This window comes from Lepidochelys kempii, chromosome 9, assembly GCF_965140265.1.
Source record: "Lepidochelys kempii isolate rLepKem1 chromosome 9, rLepKem1.hap2, whole genome shotgun sequence".
NCBI lineage: Eukaryota > Metazoa > Chordata > Testudines > Cheloniidae > Lepidochelys > Lepidochelys kempii.
Genome location: NC_133264.1, coordinates 37,405,313 through 37,428,236, shown reverse-complemented (window position 1 = coordinate 37,428,236; position 22,924 = coordinate 37,405,313). Strand labels below are relative to the sequence as shown.

At 42.8% G+C, this 22,924-nt stretch overlaps 1 protein-coding gene and 1 long non-coding RNA gene across 5 annotated transcripts in view; one reads left to right on the top strand and one right to left on the bottom strand.

The window, feature by feature from the left end:
- The window catches only part of FARSB (phenylalanyl-tRNA synthetase subunit beta), a 53,408-nt gene extending 40,906 nt beyond the window's left edge, over nt 1–12,502 (bottom strand). Inside the window, exons 1-8 of one of the 4 annotated variants that reach the window (XR_012160805.1) lie at nt 11,822–11,931; nt 10,517–10,572; nt 9,427–9,581; nt 8,522–8,594; nt 7,897–8,012; nt 7,216–7,366; nt 4,991–5,099; nt 1,861–1,931 (exon numbers count right to left, since the gene is read on the bottom strand). Coding sequence is in view for 3 of the 4 variants with exons in the window: in XM_073359948.1 (XP_073216049.1) it covers nt 1,861–1,931; nt 4,991–5,099; nt 7,216–7,366; nt 7,897–8,012; nt 8,522–8,594; nt 9,427–9,581; nt 10,517–10,572; nt 11,822–11,912 (822 nt within the window). In the remaining variant the exon portion in view is untranslated. Of the gene's footprint in view, nt 1–1,860; nt 1,932–4,990; nt 5,100–7,215; nt 7,367–7,896; nt 8,013–8,521; nt 8,595–9,426; nt 9,582–10,516; nt 10,573–11,821; nt 11,932–11,951 lie in introns of those variants that run through there. The other 3 variants (XM_073359947.1, XM_073359948.1, XM_073359946.1) reach the window with 3 other exon arrangements.
- Nucleotides 12,249–14,402, top strand: LOC140917348 (uncharacterized). The gene is made up of 2 exons (XR_012160806.1): nt 12,249–12,337; nt 13,856–14,402. It is a non-coding gene; the product is annotated as an uncharacterized lncRNA (long non-coding RNA).
- Nucleotides 14,403–22,924: the final 8,522 nt, after the last annotated feature.

The window sequence follows — 22,924 nt, the reverse complement described above, 5'->3', positions numbered from 1 at the left end:
CTGTTTATTCCTTTAACGAAAAAATGGAAATCTAGAATGCAAGATACAACTTTACATCTCATGGGTCACATTCAATTAAAAAAAAATGGGCTTCTGTAACAAAGAAGTCCCTTCAAAGACATGAAAAATGGAAGGCTTTGGATGGCACTGAAGTACACAGAGATTTTAGCTAAATTCAGCTCCCAAAGACATGAGAGCCTTTATTACAATATGGGTCTGGATCTTGCAAAGACTTACACTAATGAACAGTCCCACTGAAGTTAAAGCAAGTAAGAGTCTATAAACTCTAGGACTGTGTGTTTTCTGTAAAAAAAAAAACATGATCAGATTGACCTAAACTGTAAAATCTGTTTTTTGAGGAGGATATTTTGAGAAGTTAGTGCATGAGTCATAAGATTCAAATCAGTTTCTGTGAGACATCAAAAAACCTATTTAGCCTGAGGCAGACATTTCCTTTACACATACTGAACATCCATTTTAATGTTCATAAGTTGTAAAGAAGTAAAAAAAGCACAATAAAGGTGCTTATTGTTGGGATTCCCTCCAAGACCTCTTTCCACTCAACTTCAAGAACACAGTTCGACTCCAGACTTTGTCACTCAGGTAATTTTATTCGGCACACAGCAATGCTAGGCTGAGTTGATCAGACTCAAATGCAGGGGGTGATGGATGCAGGATACATCACAGCTCCGAAGTTACACAAAGCCCTCTCCCTTTATATACATTACACATCTCATTGTATTTATTATACATTGCATCACATGTTTTTGGATTGGCTTGGTTACTTTGCTTGGTTTCTTTACAGCATGCACTGTCCACGCACTGTTCATGGTTTGACTTCCTCTTTACCTCATCTTCACATTTCTAATTTATTTTGTCCTTGTTATCTAGTTCATAGTAAATAGTTCCATGGGTCTTTTCCCTCTTCTCTTAGTTGGCTCAGACATTCTGTCTTCTTAGCCTGCTGACCTATGCACTTACCTTATTTAGAACAAACACACTGTTTTCAACCTGATGATTCATTAGCTTCCCTACTTCTATCTTTCAAAAAATGAGGCCTCCCTCAATGTGTTAATTACATTTATCAGCCCCGAGAATGTCCTCCCATAACACAAAAATCTAGTTTAACCCTTGTAGTATATGGATTAATTTTAAAAAAGTGTTCTTGCTTTTACAAAGCATAAGTTGGACTCTGCCAAAATTCTCAAAGGAGTGAACGTGCATCCACAAAAGTTGCTTGGACTTGCGATTACCAAAATTGGGTGGGGAAAGGTTGCCCCTGGGTTGACACAATGAGAATTGTACCCCTACAAAGAAGTGTACTCATGCTTGGAAACTTGATCTTCAGTTTCATTTGACTCTCTCTCTTTAAACAAATTAGAATAGAATTATCAAGAAGAAAGGCATCCCCAAGAAGTTTTATTGCTAAGGGGTCAAGGGGGAAATGATTCTTTGTGAAGAGAACTCTGCTAAAATATAATAATCTCAAGGTATTTTTCACTTTTCAGAGCTGTTCAAGCACAGAACAACTATCAGCAAGAAAGAGTATTTAATCTGAATTACTCTCAAATTGAACACTCAGTATCCATTCAGGAACAAAAATGTCTGGCCCTGAACAAATGGAACTAGAAACATTTTAAAAAACTTGAGTTATCCCCAGAGCAGTCATAAAAATGAAGCATGAGGACAAGCTGGTTAATACACTCCCCAAATGGCCCCTCAACTTTTCCTGCTCCAAAATGTATAATATATGCCCATCTACTTTATTTGTTTGCATGATGGTCCTGTTACCCTAGAAGAAAACAGTTACATGTATACCATGATATGACAGCATATCAAAGACAGTAAAGCTTCATTTACCTTTGTAATATCAGTGGCTGTGCATTCAACAAACACATTTCTGGTATTTAGGCTTATTTTTGTATGGTCTCCTACAATAAACAAATCCAAACACACATATTAAAAGAGGTTAGCATATTTCTTGGAACAACACAGATATTGATTCACCTTATTCGGAATCCAATGACATTGCTGTTGTCTTCCACTGGCCAGAAAATCACTTTTCTTGCAGCACCAACAGCTCTTAAATAGAAAATTCGAGTCTCCTCTTATAAATCAAGAGGCAAGAGTGAATGCATAATAGCAGGGACACACACTCTTGTGTGGAAGACTGGGGTTCAAAGTGAACTTGGGATACTCATTTCTGGGAGATTGCATGGGTCTGTGGGAGCTATGAAGGCAATATCAGCCTCCAGTCAGGGAAAGCAAAATAGCAAAACAATGCCCACCTCGTGGTCATAACTAGCACTGCACTCTCAGAGGATGTGGTTTGCTCTAGCAAGTGCCAACATCATGACTGTGGCTTATTAGGCTGCAGGATTAGGAAAGCACCCCTGAATAAAGAGAATGAACATTTTTAAAACATCACTCAGATTGACAAATAGCCTAAGGGTAGGACTACACTTGTGGAGATGTGTAGACTACAGAAATTGCACACCCAGCTAACATGGGTATAAAGAACAGTGTAGACAGTAAGGCATTGCTTGGGCGAGCCAAGCAGAGACAAGCTTTAACTCTAGCGTATAGACCCTTCATGGCTCTCTACACACCAAGCAGTGCTTCCCACATGTACACTGCTTTTTTAGCAGTGTAGCGTCCCCCTGCTAGAGCCTTTCCCTGCTGCAGTGAAAGACTTTGGCAGCAGAGAAAGACTCTGGCAGTGAGGAGGCAGTGGTGAAAGGCTCCAGCAGCGCCCCGCTGCCGCAACCTTTCCTCGTTGTGCCTGCCCTGGTGGAGTCTTTCACTGCCACGTGTAGCTACACAGCCTGTCTTTCACTGGGGTTTGTAGGTTCATGTACCCAACATACCACCACAAGTGTAGGCAAGGTCTAAGTCACTACTCTGAAGAACTGAGGGCTTTTTCTTGACATGTCCTAGGTAAAGCCTAATGGGAAGCACATTGGGATACACAGGGTCTTCCCTGCTTTAAAATGAGAGAGAAAACAAACAGCCCATATTTAAACCAAGGACATTGGTCAATACTTACTTATCAGTCTATTGGTCAGACACTTCTTACTTGTGAAAATTCAATAACCTTCCCCACCTCTGCCCCTCCCTCAAAATTGCCGAAAGGATGGACAGAAAGGATAGCGCACTGGTTAGAACACTCGCCTGGGACTTGGAAGACCTGGGTTCAATTCCTTGTTTTGTTACAGACTTCCTGTGTGACCTTGGTCAAGTCTGTGTCTTAAGTTCCCCTTGGGGAGAGGTGGAGAAGAATAGCACTGACCTACTTCACATGATGATGAAAGGAGAAATATGTAAAAATTGTGAGTGCTCAGATCCCATGGTAATGCGAGCTGTATAACATGGATAGCAGAACAACATTGACAAGAAAGAATTGGTTACTGGGTTTTGTTTTTTTTGGCCAGTTCACAGTTTGGAGGATTCCAACTTGCAGCACAAAAGCTAAAAAAGAGCAAGTAAAATTTTGGAGCGCTCTTAGACTGATGTAAAGAAGTTTTTAGGATTCAAAAATTTTCCCATTCCATATCAGGACAAACCTGAAACCTTTTGATTTTTTTTTTTTTTTTTTTTTGGTGATAAACTAGAGAGAAATCCACACTAGGGCACTCACCTGATCTAATAGAGCAGGAATTTGAACCTGCCTCTCCCACATCCCAGGTGAGTACCCCAACGACTTGGTTACTGGCTATTCTGCTTTCTCTGCCCCTCAGCTCCAGCCCCATCCATTCATTCTTGGTCTGAGAAACCTCTCTCAGCAAAACTTTTGTAGGAACTGGTATGCACTGGCAAAAAGTTCTGTTTCAACATTTTCCAAAGAAAAAATGTTTAGTTGGAAAATTCCTGACCAGCTCTAGTTAATGTTCCCACAATAATCTAAAATGAGCATTCACGTGTTTACATTTCAAGAACTATATGATGCATTGATTCTAACTTTGAAACATCTCTGAAACATCATCCCTTAAAATACACCAAGATATGTGAAATTTAATTCAGCCTTTTGAATTATTAAAATGCAAGCAGCTGGAATGTTTAGAGCTAGAATAATCTGAAGCTGCAATGAGCCTAATCAAGAACATTTCCAAAAGGATCAGAGACTGTGGCTGACATCATATTCGAATTTGGAACAGGTGTTAAACATCAGAGATAGATAAAAGTGCACTGCCTCTTAAAATTCAGGTCAGCTGTTTAAGATTTGTAGGGATGACTAGAAAAACACATCCAAAGTGAGAATGTCATTGGTGATCAGATCAGTCACTGTAGAGAGTGTGTCAGACCCTGATTACATCAGAGATACTGACTCTTGGTCTAAACTCTTATTATGGGTAAAATGAAACTACATCTCTCTTTCTGTCTAAGGAAATATTCTTGCCATTATCATGTATTGATCATGTATCAAGTATTGATCTGCTTCACTAGTCACCAGAAATGCCCTTCTCAAATCATCCATGAGTCCCTCTTATACTCAGAGGAAACACTGTTAGAAACCGTGCCAACAAAAATTGCAGCCCAAAAAAATTATTTATTTAATCAAAGCCTTCTGGACTAATTTTTTATATACCAAATGCTCTCACAGTAATTGATTAACAGTACTGATAATTACACTGGATTCACGCCCAGGCAAATGGACCAGCATTCACTATTACCTACAACACAATGAGAGATACAAATTCTACCAGTTATTGATTCACCTTGAACTAAACTCTTCAGCCAAATGACCGATGAGCAATAGGTCTGTACCTGTTATGCCTATCCCATAGTTGCTCATGAAAGCCCCAACAAAGAAGTCCGTCATTTAGTTTCCAGTGGCAAGGGTACCAGAAACATACATTGCATTAGTAGTGAAGAATAAATGAAAAAATCATGACACCATTTTAAGAAAAATGCAACAACCCACATAATACTCAAATGTTTGTTGGCTACACCATCAGAAAAATAATTGTGGCAAAATAATATGTAATCTTACCATTGATAATTGGTGGCATGGAAAGAACGACACTGTTGCTATCATAGATAACTGGATAGAGTGGCTTGTTTTCAATTATGTGTAAATAATGCTTAAGTTGGCTGTCAGTCTGGAGAAATAAAGTACAAGTTGAATTTCAGATTATCTCAATCACGAACCATCACCATATGACATAATCCATCCACGTTTTTGCCTGAGTAAAGGATTAGGCTCACAGATATTACTTCACTACAGAAAGTTGTTTAAAAAAGGAGGGAAGCCCAGAAACAATTTTCTATTTTCTCATTTTAACACGAACTTCAAAATATTACTTCTTAATCTGTGAGTACGAGGATCACAGCCACCCTATCTTACTCAAGCCGAACATTGTGATTGTTCATCGTAAAGGAACTTCCATTTCTTGTCCTAAGCAGAGAGCACTAAGCATGCGAAAGTAACTGTGTCCCTGGTTTACAGCAATTGGTTTTAAAGGTGAAAACGTTAGCTCTAGAACAATAAAGAAAAAAAAATTTCTAGTCTCCTAGTACTGATGGGTTTACACGGAGATGCTCTCCAGTATCTGATCCAAACGATTTCATCTTAAAAGACCCATGATATGAGGGGTGTTGGGGGTGGGTGGGTGTTATTTTAAATATAAACATCTGTTGCTAGAACATAGACAACACAGTTTTCTTCTGTGTATTCCTTCTAGCTTCTCTATTCCTCCTTGCTTGTTCTCTACCTCAGTGTCCTGTCCTATCACCTTAGATAGAGCATACTGGGGCTCTCTTTACTTGTTATGAAAAGCTCATGTGTCCCATGGTGCTTTATAGAAATGACAACACTATGAACACTTCCATATTAGAAAAGTTACTTTTTAAAACAGACTTGATATGACTTCTTCCCACTAATTATTGACCCACACATGGGGTTCTTTTCATTGTGGAGGGGAGCCAAGAATGGCATCTTGTTAAGCTTGAGCACTTTAAACAGCCACCCTGTCCTGCTACAGCCAGGCGAATATTTCAACATCTTCTGCAAATACATGATCAAATAAAAAAAAACTGCACTTGCTTCAGTTCACCCTTCATGTGTTCAGTTTCCTGCCAGTAAGCTCATCCCTAGAATATTCATGGGATGTTCCAGAACCTTGAGCATTAAGGCAAAATGTTCATGGAAAGCAATCTTTGTGTTGATAAATGTGACTATCTGCATCAGAAGCCTGATTCCAAGAGTTATGTTTATCCAAAAAACAATACCACGTGACTTACATGGGTAATAAAAACTGAACTGCACAGCACAATTTTGAATATCAAATACAACCAAATGCTCATGAACAATTCTAAGACCAACGGTGAAATGCTCGCTCCATTAGACTCAGTTGCAAAACTCCCATTGATGTCAATGGGGCCGGATTTCACCCCAAGAGCTAGTTGCAGAAATTAGGTGAGTAATGTCAAATAAATATGAGAGAAACAGAAGTTGCTCAATTCAAAACAACTGTAAGGATTCAAATGGAGAAAGGCTAAATTATTTCAGTCAGTCAATCACACTGTCTTAGACATCACAACAGTAAAAAGATACATAGGGGTTTTTTTGTTGTTTTTTTTAAAAAGGTAAAATCCAGATATGTTCTATTAGTGATAAGAATTCATCGCATTGAATTAAAAAAAACAAACCACCTCACTGTATTTTTATTACAATTTCTATAGCAACAAAATTTAAAACTAGTTCCACCAACATATGAGGCTGATACTTTGTTCACTATAATATGTTTCAGTGAGCACACATAGGAATTTTAAGGTATTTTTGTGACAACTGGTGGACCTCTATTTTGTCCCATGAAAACAAAAGGAGCATTTTGAGGCGGAATTAAAAAAAAAAGACAGCTGAATACACCAGTTATAATCCTTCAAATAAAATATTTGTCATATTTCATACAACCATCTCCAGGACTGAGATAACTGGGTATGGAGCCTTTTAGCTTGTATACCATTTCACATCTGTACATTAGACTGTGATCTCACATCAGCAGTAAACAAAAGTTACCTTTCCATATGTCTGTTTGGTGCTCTGCATAAAGTGAACTTGTGATCTAGTTCCAGTTCCTAGTGAAGAGGTGGCCACAACATAAAATTACCACCACTATTGGCAAGATCCGCAGAGGTGCCAATCCCAAGTCTTGCAATCCCTCTAGAAATTGAGATTTCAGCACTGCATGTGAAAGGTTTGGAAAGGACACCTACCCTATATAGATCCATAATTTCAGAAGCAGTATACTCCTTGGACTGATTCAGGGGTTTGAACCTAATTTCTGAAGGAGGTCTAGCGGTATAAGTAAATGGACCAGAGATGGTGTCCAGGTCATGGGTACCAATCGCTACTAACGCTCTTTTCCTACAAAGGAAACAAGGAAAAACAATGACTTTTCTATAGGTATTTGGAGTTCATTTAAGGTAATGTCCTCTGAGGCACTACAGTCTCAAACATGCACATAGCTAATTGTTGAAGCAGAATAGCAATTTTTACAAGCGTGGAAGCACTTACACCTAGGAGCATTCTGACTGCAGTATGCGTGGTACACTGGCTTTGTAACAACACACACAACAGTCAAATGCAAAATCTAATGGGACTGTGGCAGAGAGTTTACCCAAGAGGCTTCTTCCACGACTTATGTAGCAGACGTCACCCCCTTATGGCAAAATGCATTGAGAATTGCCAGCATCAAGCAAGACAAATAAAGAATGTCAAAGAGCATTGCTGAAAAATATTTGTCTAAGCATGAGTGTAAACATAACATCTCTTTGGAAAAGTGAACCTCAAGTCCACCTCAAGAATAAAATTAAATATTTCACAATAAAAAATATTAAGTCAATATAAATGGTGATGTACCATATGCTTTATTCTCACTGGATTTAAAAACTAACCTGCAGATGTTCTGATGTAGTTTTTCTTGCAAGTCAATGAAACTATCATAGCGATCCTTGGAAAAAGTTATGTTACGAAGGACTGCAGCTACAGCATGAGGACGAACTTGAGCAGTCTACAATTTATAAGAGCAGTACAGTTACAAACGATAAAAAATTTCATATATGCAGAATTTATAAAATTTAATTCTCACATTGAAAACAATGTGCGTCTTGAATTTTTTGACATGCTTAACACTTTCTTATAAAAATGGAAAATGCACAAAGAGTACCCATATCCCCAAAGGAAATAGTTTACTTTTAGTTTGGTAAAGGAAACAGGATTTTCTCTACAGAGAATTTGGTTTCAGAAAACCATTGGAGATGCACAGGTATGAATTTTCCTGAAATTACATGGTTATCCTTTACAAAGTAATTTGTTCAGTATTCCCATATGAGCTACAATGAAGACCACTAGTTACAATGTACATCACTGAATGGAGAAAACATTTAAACTTCTATTGCATAGGAAATAAGTTGTAGCCTTAGTCTGACTAAAATTTAAAACAAACTCAGTTATTACAGAGTATGTTTGCTGGTGATGAAGCTTTCAAGATACGGACAAAGGTTCAGCAAATAATTTCACCTCTTCAGTAATAATCAGCCTTTGAACGTCAACATTCACTGGCATAATCCTTTTGTATCTAGGGGCCTTTATCCTAAAACAAAAATGGAAATAAAGTTTACAACTGAGGGTGAAACATTCTTCCAAAAAGAGCACCAGGAGGAAACATTAGAACAGTGTCAATGCACTTTATGGTCAAAATGTTATCAATTTTTATTAGCATTTAAAATTCTGTAAAAACTGTTAACGTATATGTAAAAGTTTCCTACCGGGATATTACTAACTTAAGTACAGTGTACTATGAAACACATACGCTCAAAAAGACAACTCCACTGCTGTCAGAGATTCCCAAAAAAAACCCTAGATTTAAAGAAAACAAGAACACACCTAGAGAAAACTGGTTCTGTCACAGGGGATTCAATCCTGGGTACCCTCAACTTCCACTACCTTCAAGCAGAGGTGAGGGCACTTAGCACCTTGCAGGATCGATCCCAGGTTGTCTAGCCAGATCAATCATTAATGTTAATGGTAATTACTTGCACAGAAAATTTCAGAGAAATTGTGAATTGAAAAAAGAGAACATTTTTATAACATTGTATATTATTTCAATAACAATATCAACAATCAATAATAATAATAATAACAACAACAACAATCCTAAAGACCTCCTTTAGGAAATTAGGAGAAGGAATCATTATTGTCATTCTCAGACTATGCATATCAGACACAGCTGCCTTCTACTCTGTGAAAGAGTATTGCTGTGAGCCTCTCTGGACAAGATTTCTGGAACGTAGAAAACATTTTGGCAATTACAGTGAAGTTATAGATCAGAGATCCCTCATAGGCCAAGCAAATAGCACTTTTATTAATCAGCTGCTTAACGTTAATAAGTAAAGTATAAAAAAAATCTCACAGTGCTACAGTACCTTTCTTTAAAGACCTGAAGCCCTCGGACCAATCCTTCCAGACAAAGAAGATCATATCGGTTAGCAGGAACATCGATTTTATAGAGAATGATATCTGATGCACCCTCCGCCTTTCCATCACCTTGCTCTTTGCTTATTATGTCCTTCTCAGACGTCTACAATTAAATGAAATCACGAAATGAGTCACGAATAATGGAGTAAATGAGCATTGAAGATGCTTAGAAAATAGCATAATTTTAAATTAAAAAAATAAATAGTATTCATTAACAAGTGTGGTTTAAAGGGCATAATGTGGGTTTATACGTGAAATGGGTACTTAAAGCATCAGAAACTGTACTAATTGAAAGTACCTCTCAGATTCAGAAGTCTTAATACAATAACGCAAAGGAATATTTGTTTATTATTGGAACTGAATTATTGGAAACAAAGACTAGCCCAGGCATAAGTGGCTAGACTAGTAGATCCCAGTACACAACTGGACCTAATTATTTCTTCCATTTTGGCTGTAAATCAGTATCCCGTCAGTAATGTCTGAAGTCTATTCTGAAATAAAGCATACAAGAAAAGAACCTTTGAATACATATAAATGATCTAATCAGAAGATCAACTTAATCACTTCAGACTAAACCAGAAATTAAAAAAACATCAACACAGTATTAGATTCAGCAGAACTCTGCAAAAATGTGGGTGCCAGTGCTAGAAAATTCTGATGCAGGATCAAGACCTCAACCACTACTTTTAAGTCACTATATAAAATGCTCAAAACACTAAGTTTATGTGGAAGTTGTACAACCTTGCATAAAAAAAATAAAGCCAAAGTACAGTTTGTAAAGTATTTGCAACACAGAGTCTGTAACTGGGATGCCAACATTGGAAGTTCTTGGCCACTACAGCAGAACAGTAGTGTCTGTGCGTCATATACGCTACTTATGATGTTCACGGAGAAGGCTCTTTTATTGGTGGAGGGCAGCTAAACTGCCAAAGACACAACAGACTGGTTCCCTCTATCAAAACAGAACTGCAATCAATCCCGCACAGCCAAGTGGCTAAAGACAAATGTAAATGTGACAAATGACAACATATTACTTACAATTTCATCAAGCTCCAGACCAAACTCAAAGCAAAGTTCATCAAATTCTTCATCAGCTAAGAAGAAAGAAAAATACTCGGGTTAATTCTGGTTTCTAAAAAACAGATCTCAGACTTCTGAAGACAACTTTCCCTGAATAGAATCCTAAATACTATTTGCAAGGGGAGGGGGGGAAGTCATTGAGAATTTTATCTTTACTTTTATTTTAGTAACAATATCTGCTATACATATTGTAGCTATTGATTTGTGAAATTCATAGCAAAAGATTTAGATCACAATATATCAGAGTTAGTATTGAATACAATTTGTTGTACCATTAGCTTTTTTCAGATTAGTCTCCACACAGTATAACAGAGCAGGAACACATCACATCAGCAAAAGAACAGACAAGCCTATGAGAAGCAGTGCACTATTAACCATTACCTTCTCAGTCAGCTGGGTATAAATTAGATGCATAACTCACCCTATGACTTATGGGGAGGTCCAGTCTGCCAGAGAAATTAGGAAAAAGGAAGGGCTGCGGGAAAAGGTAATTTGCCTAAACTATCTTACCTATCAGGCCTACCTATCTTCCCTAATTTTTTAAAAATGTATTTCTGAATCCATGAACTATTACAATGAAAAACAGAATCCAGAACTCAGGGTTCAGAAGCCAAGCAAATTAAAAACTGCTTTCCCCAATACGCTGTTTTACAATTAGATTGTAATTTTAAATGTATACCTATATTTTATCAGTAAGCGAGACTCAAATAACATGTATGTGCACACAGAACCTGAAAAATCCACCAAGCCACGGTAAGCAAGAAGCTTCCCCAAGCAAACGCTAGGAACCTCTGAAGAAACCAAGCTTTAATTAAAAGCGTTTTTAGCCCTTATGGCTGTGCAAACACACCGCCTCCTGGGGAATTAAGTGTAAGTTATTGCAGTGACGTCTAAGCCTACATACAGCCAACGCCACACGGCACAGACGGCTCCTTTCCCCCAATGACAGCGGCCCAGAGTCTTGCCAGTTTCACGGCTGGCCGCTATTACAGCCAGGACACTCAGATCGGATCGGCAGCATCGTGCTGCTAACTGGGAAAGCCCCGAGCAAAGGCAGGCACAGGCACTGGAGCTAGCCGTCGGTGGGGAGCAGCCCCCAAAAACAGAAGCAGGAAGAGGCGGGAAGGCAACTAAGTGCCCCGGTGGCAGTGACCTGAGAGCTGGTGACAGGCCAGAGCAACAGAGAGCCCCCCTCGCCCGCCAAGCCCCACCCGCTCCTGCCCAGCCCCCGCTCCGGCACCGCGGCTCGCCGCCCGCACTCACTATAGCGCCTGCCCAGCGCCTGGAAGAGCAGCTCCCGCTTCACACTGACCGTCGGCATGTCACACACCTGCACTACAGCCGCACTGCGCATGCGCCGCCCGCAGGAAGGCCCCGGCTCCGCCACACTCACCAGGCCTTGGGACTGCCCAACAGCACCGCCTGATTTTCCGAGTCTCCTTCTGCTCCTGTACCAGGGCGGCTGCTCTCCCCATCTCACGCCGCCCCGGTGGCCGGCTGGCACACGCGCTCCCCGTGCGGCACCCGCGGCGTGCGAGCGGAACGAAAGGAAGGATGTGTCTGGTGTGATCAGGCAGAGCCAGGACAGCTGCGCACCTAGGACGATACGTCAGCGGGTCGGTTTGGCCGAGCCGGCTCCCGACGGTGAACAGACAGCGCGTGGGGCTGGGTTAGGGGCTACCGGCCCCCAGTGCAGGGCCTGGCCCTCTCCCTGGCCGTCCCGCGCTCCTTACTCAGCGGCTCCCACCCAGGGCCCTGTGCTGAGCGGTGCGGCTTTGGGTAGGTCGGAACGTGACACTTCCACCCCAAATGGTGGCGTGGGGGGCGTTCCCCCCGGGCTGGTCAGCGCCCCGGTGCGGGGGGGCTGCGGCACTGACAGAGCACCGCAGCCCCCTGGGAATGGCACCGGGCCGCCCTTCCCAGCCGTGATTGTGCCGCTGGTGGGCCCGGTCTTGCAGTCCCTGCGCCTGCGTAAAGCTCTCCGTGACTGTGCTGGGCGCTAAGGATTTCTTTTCTGTGGGGGGACTAAAGGCTTGTACCGGGTTGTTTCAAAGCGGGGCTCACCCAGTCAGAGTCAAAAGGCTGAGTTTCCAGGCCTGTAGGCTGTGCCTTGGACAAATATAACCCCCAAATCAGTGTGAAATTTAGCTGTTTAACTAACAAACACCTGCTTTTCAGCAGGCCGCTTATAATGAAGGGTGTTATAGCTATAGTGCTAGCCTGCAACCCTGGGACTTTCTAAGTAGTGATAAAGGGGGATTGTTGAGGTAACAGCAAAGTGCAGTTTCCAGGATCTTTAGCTGGACATTTAAAGTGAGAAATAGTGGAAAACAAGATGCACTTGAGGAAGGTTGTTTGCTTGAAGCTCTGCAGGTTTTGTGTCAGATTTGCATTTGGAGAGCTAAAGCTGCTTCTCCATTACCCCTGCACATTCTGTAGCAAACTGAACATAAAATGTTACCGAACTGATAGTGTTCATGCCCATTTTGCACTCTGCAGTGGTGTAAATGAGCGCACAAAGAGTGGGGCAACAGAAAATCAGGCCCCAGGAACTGAGAGACTTCTTTCTGGAAGGAGTGCAGTTGTGAGACCTGACTCTCTCCTCTCACACTAGTATAAATTGAGAATAACTCCAGTGAAATCAATAGGCCTGATGCTCTTCTAAGTTAAACTGGTGTAAATAAAGAGTAATTTTATTGAAGTCAAAGCTATGCTGATGTAATACAGGTGTAAATAAGAGCAGGAGACCCCTAGTGTTCATGAGTCCTGCAGAGAACTCTTAAGACGGTATATTTTCCTGGATATTGGTATTTTAATTGCCAGTCTGTGAATCTTTCCATTGATCTGAATGGCCATTGAAATGAGCATAATAAATCCAAGAAGGAAGGTTAGTGAGACATGTGAGGACTAGTTACTACAGGTTAGACTAGGTCTCAACACAGGTAATAAAAGTTGTCATTATTACAAGTATAGAAGAAGTGAGTCTAGTTGTCTTATCAGATAGGCAGTACTAAGACAAAAATTGAATTTTCATATATTTCATATTAGTATTTTCTTGTGCATACTGCCCCTTTGTGACACTCTGTACCTTGGGGGAGTGCCCCGTAACCCCCATATTTATCATTTATATATAATTGTGATATTTCATATAAAGCATGCCATGTGAGGTATCAGAGGAAAGGTTATGATCTGCAGAAAGCCATTGTTCTATCTAAATATGTATATCATTGGTACATAGGAAGTTATGAGATTGTGTTGTATGGTTGTCACTAAAATATGCTGTGCGGATTTGCCCAGATATTAGATCCCCAGAGATTACAACAAGGGAGCTAACCAATGCCTGGGCAGGTGTCGAACAACTATCAACAGCCATTGTCCAGCAGGGAGGTACAATGAAATCACTCACTTGCACAAGATGACGCCAGGGGAGTTGCTCTACCTTGCCTGGTGACTCAGCAGCGCCCACCAGACATGCCTGGACTTATGTTCTCCAAGCATATGGAACAAGGGCATAAAACCGAACACAGTGTGGCCCCATGCTTGGCCTTTTCTCCTCCCCACACCTACACTGCAAGTGACAAGATTGCTCAGAAGACTAAAGACACCAGCAGAGGAGACTGGCCCAGGTTTCAAGGGTGAAACCTGTGCCTTATGAAATGTAACATCCAGTGGAGTGAGAGAACTGCTTGATCTAAATACTGCCTAGTGTCTTACAGGTTTAGGATTTAGATTGTGTGCTGATTTTGTTTTCTTTGGTAACGAATTCTGACTTTTTGCCTGCCACTTAGATTTTAAGCGATTATATCTTTTGTAATCAATAAACTTGTTTTACTGTTTATCTTTACCAGTGAGTTTGCCTGAAGTGTTTGTGACCTGAGCAGATTTACCAAAGGTTGGTGCATGTCCACTTTCCATTGATGAAGTGGCAAACCAATTAATAAACTTGTTTTGCTCGAGATGGTATATTCTTAGGGTGTAAGGCTGGGACCTGGGGGGATGTGGCTGGCGCCTTTCTCTGTATGATTCATGAGTGGCTCTGGGAGCATTCATGCAATCTAGCTGGGTGTGGGTGTGGGGCTCCACATGCTGTTGTGCTGAGTGATGACAGCACCTGGAGGGGTTTGCTGTTTGCCACCAATAAGGCATTGTGAGAACAGTGAGTAAATAGGGTAGAGTGGGCCCACAGTCCCAGGTTTCATCTGAGGATCCTGTCACCCTTGTTTTATTACCTGGTAATTCCTGGTTTGTTGCTTTGTTTTTATTTCTCTTCCACTTTTCCTTAAACTTCATTTTTAGTGCATATATCAATTAATTAACCTACTGTTTTATCCTACATTTATGTTCTGCTACATTTAGTGTGTATAAGAATATATACAAATTGAATAAAAAGCCTAACATGTAACCACCCTTTTAAACACTATTCAGTTATATCAGAGAAGTGACTAAAGCATTTCCATTCTGTCCTAAAGATCTAAGAGTGCCTGATGTCACCCTCAACTATTACAAAAACTGTCTTCAGCATTGTTTTGTAAAGAATGGATTATGCTATCATGGAGATATCTGTGACACTCCTTATAATTGTTTTCTAAGAGGTTTTTTTTATTTTCAGATTTCAAGGTGTTTCACACATGTTGGTGTTCATTCTTTTCTTTATCCTCCCACATCCTCGGGTGCATAAAGTGTCCACCAGTTTCCACCATTTATTTTGGTCTTATGCTGGTCTTTTCAGGCTTCTGAGTTTCATGTTGATGGATTTGGCTTCCTTCTCTATTGTTCTACATAATGTTTTTCTAGGTTGCCCTCTTTTTCCTCTTTCCAGGTGATGCCCATATCATAGGTGCCGACTCCGTGGATACTCCAGGGCTGGAGCACCCACAGAAAAAAATTAGTGGGTGCTTAGCACCCACTGGCAGCCAGCATCCCTCCTCCCCCCACCCCCGCCAGCGCCTCCCGTCCACCAGCAGCTCCACCAATCAACTCCTCCCCCTCCCTCCAGTGCCTCCCGCCCGCCATGATTAGTTCTGTGGTGTGCAGGAGGGGCTGGGGGGGGGAGGGGAGGGAGGAGCAGGGATGGACCGTGCTAGGGGGTGGGGGTGGGGGCATAGGCTTGGGAGAAGGAGTTGGGTGGGGGCGGGTCCTGGGGCAGAGCAGGGAGTTGAGCACCCTGGGGCCTGGAGAAGCCGGTGCCTGTGACCCATATTATCACTTGCTGTGGAACTTATGTTGGGGCATCCTTAAAGCATGTCCTAAATATGTCCATTGGCATTGTTTGACAATACAGTATTTGATGCTGTAGATTGGTTTGTTCTACTTAGAATTTCTGATGTTGCAAGAAACTCTTTCCAATGGACTTTGAAGATCTTCCGCAGGCATTTATTTTGGAATTAATTGATCTTATCAATTTTTGTTGTAGATTTCTATGACCTTGCTCCATAGAGGAGGACAGACATGATGCAGGTGTTAAAAATGTATTTTTGTGTCAATGTCAATAATACTACTTTTCCAAATCTTTTCACTTTGCTGCTTTTGATATTTGTTGTTTGACATCTAACATGGTGTCACCATCATTGCACGTAGCACTCCTTATATGGGTAAAATGACTTGTAATATTTCTTCATCTACTCTAACGGTTACTTTTGCAACACTGATAGCCTTATATTTTATCTTCCCCTTGTTGATGAACAGACCAATTTGTTTTGTTGTACCTGCCAAAAACTGAGTCTCTTTTTCCATTAAGTGACATGTTGAACTAAGCAGAACAATGTCATCAGCAAAAATGCGGTCCTCCAGTTGTGGTTTATCATTTATCCATAAAAGTGATATGCTATTATGGGTCCTTTATAAAAGCAATAGCTCTGTATAGAGGAGACCATAACAGCAATGTCTCTTCCACATAAGAAGTCAAAGTCTGTCTTGCACAGAAATAATCCCCTCTCTTTCTTTGGGAATATATAGCAAGGCAAACTAGTTCTCTTCCTGTCTTGTAGCTAGCTGGAAGTCCAAATAACTATGCTGCTTCATTTAAAAATGCATTTTATTTTTATTGCAAAAACATTTTACCCTATTTGTTTAAACAAGAATTAATTATAGCAGTTGACACTAGTTTTAATAATATAACGTATGGAATTGATTTAAATTAAGATCAAAGTAGCCTTCACAAGGTTTGATTTCAAAAAGAAAACAAAACAAAAAAACACTTTAATGAAAATAAAATCAGTGGACTCCCTTAGAAAAGGATAGACAACTCATTTTTCTCTTTTTTTTATCAGTAGCAGCAGAATCTTGATCATTTACGTTAATGACCCAGCGGCCCATTTCTGATAAACTTTCCAAATTAGCAAACAAGCGCAACTTTAAGAAAAATCAAGGATATTGCATTTTTATTCAGTTATGCTGATGTGTATTTTAGTTTTAATTATTTATATTTCAGCATGTTACTAAATGTTGTCATGTTTAAAAAAAAATAATAATGAGATCTTAGTAATGTGAGGCCTCGCTGAATCTCTCTGTTGTTAAATCTGTTGTTGAAAAGGGAGATGAGGTGCCAAATCCTCGCTGATATCAACTCACAAGATTGGGCCCTTTTTTGTAAAAATTATCCAGAAGCCCTATGCCTGCTCCTACACGTTCTTCGTGCACGGAACTATCATTGAAGTCGTGATTAATGTTTTAAACTGGTTTATGGAAATATAAATGTAATTGAGTTGGGAAACCCAAGACCAAGCAAGTAGCGTAACAGGTTTTCCAAAGGAGGTAACTTATTCACATGCACTCTAGGAGCATGTTCCTGCATGGTACTAAGCACCTCCTAAGAGGCCCTGAATGCTCTCAATTCCCATTAACAACAATTAAAGTCATTCTGAGCCTTGTGGGATCAGGTGCATTCAAAGCAAGGGTTGGCTAGTATTTGAAAATCATAGCCTATACCCCATTTGGCTGTGCCAGGGGATTGGTGATGATGACTCAGAAGTTCCTTGCAACTCTATAATTTCTTACTCAAATTGGACTTTCATGAGTTTTCCCACAGAAAATTCTTACAAAATCTGAGCTAAATAATGAGCTATATAATGATAGTCCTATGCAAATGTGACTCAGATTTTTTGGTTTTTATTTCTGTTTTGGGTTGGGGAAATTTTACAGGACAGTGAGTCCTCTTGTACCTAATACATAATCTTGGCAGAACTAATTTTTTAATTTTTATAGTTTTGACAGTTAAGCATTTTGTAGATTTTATTGCTTCAATTTTTCACAGTTGTGGGAAATTATGGGATGGATTCAGACAACAGGATGGGTTAGACAATAATTACTGTCAGTAGACATTAATTTTAAAAAGTTAAACTTTATAACAGGTAAAACATATTGTCAAAATATACAAAATAAATAAAGTTCTCAAGCGGTATTTTTCTTACTTTGCCCATTTGTAAACTTCTCTTACGTTAAGTAGAAATAGTTTTTTGTTGGCTTGTTCATATATGGTGAAATCAATTTGTATCAATATTTGCCAATTAAAAACCTAACCTTTCCAACCTTGCTTATGTAGTTCCAGCCAGCTGACCTTGCATATTAATTTATTGCCATGACATTGTTCAGAACAGTAGACAGGTAGATGTGGGGTTGAGGGTACAAAGTTGATGAGGGGATGCATAATTAATAGCCGCACTGAGGAGCAGATAGATGGGGAGCTGGTGGCATAAAAAATTAGAGTTTTTGGTTTGGCAAACAAGCTTGAAGTTCTGCACTATCAGGCAGCCAGTGAAAGCTCTTGCAGTGGGGACCAAAATCACTTGATAAGGACATGTCCACACAGTGAGTAACTGTGTGGCAAGTCATAGTGTGAATCTGCAGCTTACCAGCTGAAAGTCCAAAAGTGCAGCAAGCAGCACACAAAGTCGTAATCCAGGTCTTTCGCTGCACTGTAACAGTTAAACCAGCCCTTGGAGAGCGCAGTAGGGAAAGCGCTGCAGTCTGTCCACACTGACAGCTGCAAGCACACTGGTGTGGCCACATTTGCAGCACTTGCAGCAGCATTGGGAGCGGTGCATTATGGGCAGCTATCCCACAGAGCACCTCTTCCCATTCTGGCTCTGTAGCTTGTGGGAAGGGTGCTGGCGGGGCATTCTGGGTCCTGTCCCAATGCCCCGTGATGCATTGGTTCGCATCCCAGCAATCCCTGTGCTTCTGTCCACATTTGGTGCTATTTTTCAATGTTTTTGTATTGCGCGCTCTGTCTTCTCTTTTGGTCAGCGGGAATGGAGCCCAAACTGCTGAGGAGTATGCTGATGAGTCTCGCCAGCACGTCACATTTGGCAGTCGAGTTATTCCTTATGATCCAAAGTGACAGCGAGGGCTCCGACTATGATATCGACTTGAGTAAGGCATCTGACACGAGTTTGTTTGTGGCATTCATGGACATGCTCACCACCGTGGAACGCTGCTTTTGGACTCGGGAAACAAGTACTGAGTGGTGGGATCGCATTGTCATACAAGTCTGGGATGATGAGCAGTGGCTGCAGAACTTTTGGATGAGAAAAGCCACTTCTTCGAGTGATTGCTCATGTGTATTCCACAATAGGTGTGTGTGCTCGCCACGTGCACCGGTGCCGAAAGTTTTTCCCCTAGCAGTACCCGTAGGGGGAACACCCCAGTGACCCCTGGAGTGACACCTCTATGGCATGGTATAAAGGGAGCTGCGTGCTCCCCCTCACCCTCAGTTCCTTCTTGCCACCAGTGAAGGTGCATCGGAATTGCTCTGCTCCAGCTTTTCTGTAGCTTGTCCCCAGAACTTTTTGTTCATTCAGTGCTAGTACCTGTAGTTAGTTAGCTGTTACAGTTAGTTCATTTAGTTAGAGTGCCCGGGCTGGGGCATGCCTTGTGCCCCCAGTTTTAAGGCGTGCGACACTTACAGGCAATCTGTGCCAAGGAGTGATCCGCATGCAGAATGTTTACTCTGTTTGGTTGAGTCCCATATCAGTGATCGTTGCAAGATTTGCAAGCTGTTTAAACCTTGGATTAAGAGCAAAAGAGACATTAGGCTCCAGGCCATTCTCATGGAGTTGGCGCTGACCCTGGCTCGGGCGCGCTGCTCTGAGTCGGCACCAGGCACTGGGGCATCAGTGTGCGGTGACCTCCCGGTGCCTTCGACTAGTTGGCACTGCTCCCCATCTACGGGGCATAAGAAGGCTAAGAAAGTGCCTTCTTTGCAGCGGCACTGAGGTAAACCGGGGCAGAGACTAGACCCATGTCGGGCAGTCCTCGATCCCCTCCAGCCTCTAGGCCTCTGACTCACGTTGAGCGGAGTAGCCCAGCTGCGTCAGATTGGGCCTCCCCGGATGTCCGGATGCCTTCCACGCCGGAGACTCTGCAGGTGGCCAGAGACGTCATGACCATGTCGGTACCAGGAGCGCCGCCGGTGTCGGCCCCCAGCTCCAGAGGCAAGCCACTGCTGGGTTCTCCACAGTGGTCTCTGGCGCGGCACCAGTTTTGGTCACGGGAACGTTCCTGATGCCGTTCTCCACCCAGCGAGTGTTCAGGGCACAGCCCATGTGGATCGCCCTCAACTCCCAGCAGACTGTCTGGTTGGGTACCATCCGACCGGGACTCCTGGCACCACTCCACGCCATGGAGCGATTACCGATGAGACCGAGGCAGACGTCGCCAGAGGTCCTCATCTCGCAGGGGATACCGCAGCCAGTTGCAGCACGGACGTCGTTGCCGTTCCCGCTTGGAATCCTGCTCCGAGTCTCCGCCAAGGCACCGTCTCCACAGCCCGGGGCATAGATTGCCAGCACCGCGCCGTCGCCGGTCCACCCGTCCGAGCAGACTGCGGAGCAGCAGTTACAGGTGGTACCGGTCCTCTGCATCGAGATCGTGGTCCCATGGGCGACATCGCTCCCGGCACCACTGTTCCTCCCAGGCCCATGACAGCAGCAGGTCGTTCATCAGCCCGGTCCCCCCGCCCCTCACGGCACAGTGGTGCGGACAAGTTAGCCTTACTGGGACAAGGACCACAGTGGCTCTCCCGAGAAACCTGCGCAAGCGCATTGCCCAAGTTCTGGATGAGACCTTTGAAGAGATCACTGAGGCCAATTACTGCAATGTGAGAGAGCACATCAAGGCTCTATTCCGCATTTAGGCATGCATGCAGCTCTAACCCTCCTCGCCCCAAGAGCCCGCACCAAATAATTTCCTTCCCAAAATGAAAGCCGCTTACCGGGAACCTCCTCTGGTGTTTGTCCTTCCCCAAGCACCGGCCACCGTGACTGGCTACCTTCCTCCTGGCTTGAGAACAGCTCCTGGCTGCATGCATCTAGGGATGCCGGGGTGTTTTCCTCCTCCTCAGCACCCTTGCTCCCGCTTTGCTCCTCTAGGAGAGTGAATTTGTGTGGGGGGGTGGAGGGTGAGAAAACCTGGATTTGTGCTGGAAATGGCCCACCTGATGATCACTTTAGATAAGCTATTACCAGCAGGACAGTGGGGTGGGAGGAGGTATTGGTTCATATTCTCTCTATATATAAAGTCTGCTGCAGTTTCCACGATATGCATCTGATGAAGTGAGCTGTAGCTCACGAAAGCTTATGCTCTAATAAATTGGTTAGTCTCTAAGGTGCCACAAGTACTCCTTTTCTTTTTGCGAATACAGACTAACACGGCTGCTACTCTGAAACCTGGGTTCTGAAGTGTCCATGGTGGTACTCGGGGGTGACCCCATCTCCACTCCAAGTATTGCATCCAGCTCTTTGTAGAAATGGCAGGTCACATGGGCAGCACCGGAGTGGCTATTTTCCTCGCAGGCTTCGCGGTAGGCATCCCGCAGCTCCTTCACTTTAACCCTGCACTACAGTGTGTCCCGGTCACGGCCCCTGTCCATCATTGCCCTTGATATCTGCCCGAAGGTATCATAATTCCTACGGCTGGAGCGCAGCTGGGACTGGACAGCTTCCTCCCCCCAAACACTGATGAGGTCCAGCACCTCGCCATTGCTCCATACTGGGGATCACCTGGTGCGTGGAAGCATGGTCACCTGAAAAGATTTGCTGAGAACACTCCACGCCTGGCTGAGCAAACAGGAAGGGGATTTTCAAAATTCCCAGAGAATTTAAAGGGCGGGTCTGACGGTCACCTGAGGGCAGTAGAGTTCAAAGTGATGACCAGAGTAACTAGAACAGGCATTGTGGGACACTTCTAGAGGCCGATCAGAGCGCACTAACAGACCAGAGCATCCACACTGGTGTCGCAGTGCTCCAGCAGGGGCGCACAAAACATTATTCCACTCGCCGAGATGGGGTACCAGGAGTGCGCTAGCCACGGAGTCAGAGCGCTCTATGTGCCTTGCCAGTGTGGAAGTGTCTTAAATTAGGGTGCCCGGGGCTCCTTTAATGCGCTCTAAGTCGCCAGTGTAGCCAAGCTCTTAGTTGTGATAGCTTTCTTGATGAGCAGGAGACAATCTTTCCTGACATGTTCAAAGTTCCAGATTAAACATTTTTTCAGTTATAAAGCAAAAACTTAAATATTACTTTATAGCAGGTGATAAAGATAGAAGCAAGATTAACACGTGCAGCAATTTACAAACATTTCATAAAGCCTACAACACTAACACAATGTTATGAGTTGAATACCCACCTTAGCCATGCTAACACATAGGTGAAACCAGGGCTGGCCTTACTGTGAGGCGAACTAAGGCGGCCACCTCAGGTGCCAAACTATGGGGGGGCACCAGTACGACCCAAAGTGTAGAAAATTGTGTCTGCTGCTGGTGCATATGTATTCTCTCTGCTCTAGATGCACAGAGAGGGTGGAGTGCTGTGCTGGAGCAAGGAGGACACAAGAGACATAACAGGCAGGCAGGAGAAAAGGTGAGTGGGAATAACAGAAAGCAGCAGAAGCTGCAGGGAGAGAGAGGAGGAGGAGCCTCTTATGTACCTCTCTAGAACCCCTAGGAGCCTGGACTGATTAACACCAGCTTTTCACGAAAGCTTCCTGTTTTCTGCTGCTTCCCTGAACCTGCTTGAGGAGAACAGGCAGTCAACTGAAGTAGTAGGAGCCAGTTAGGCCTTTAAGACGCTGATATCTTCCCTCACTCAGGCCCTGCTACCAGCCTGCTTATTTGTCCCCTTCAGCTGAGTGTTGAGAGCCACTATAGCTGGCACAGAACAGCAGTCATCAGTGAAAGAAGAAAACACCCTTCTGGGGCAGCATTCAGAAAAAGAAAGAAAGCAAAGGAAGCTTTTCTGTCTAAGCAGGAAGGAGTGCTCCTGAGATACATAGACACAAATAGAAAAGGAGGACTTGTGGCACCTTAGAGACTAACCAATTTATTTGAGCATAAGCTTTTGTGAGCTACAGCTCACTTCATCGGATGCATTCAGT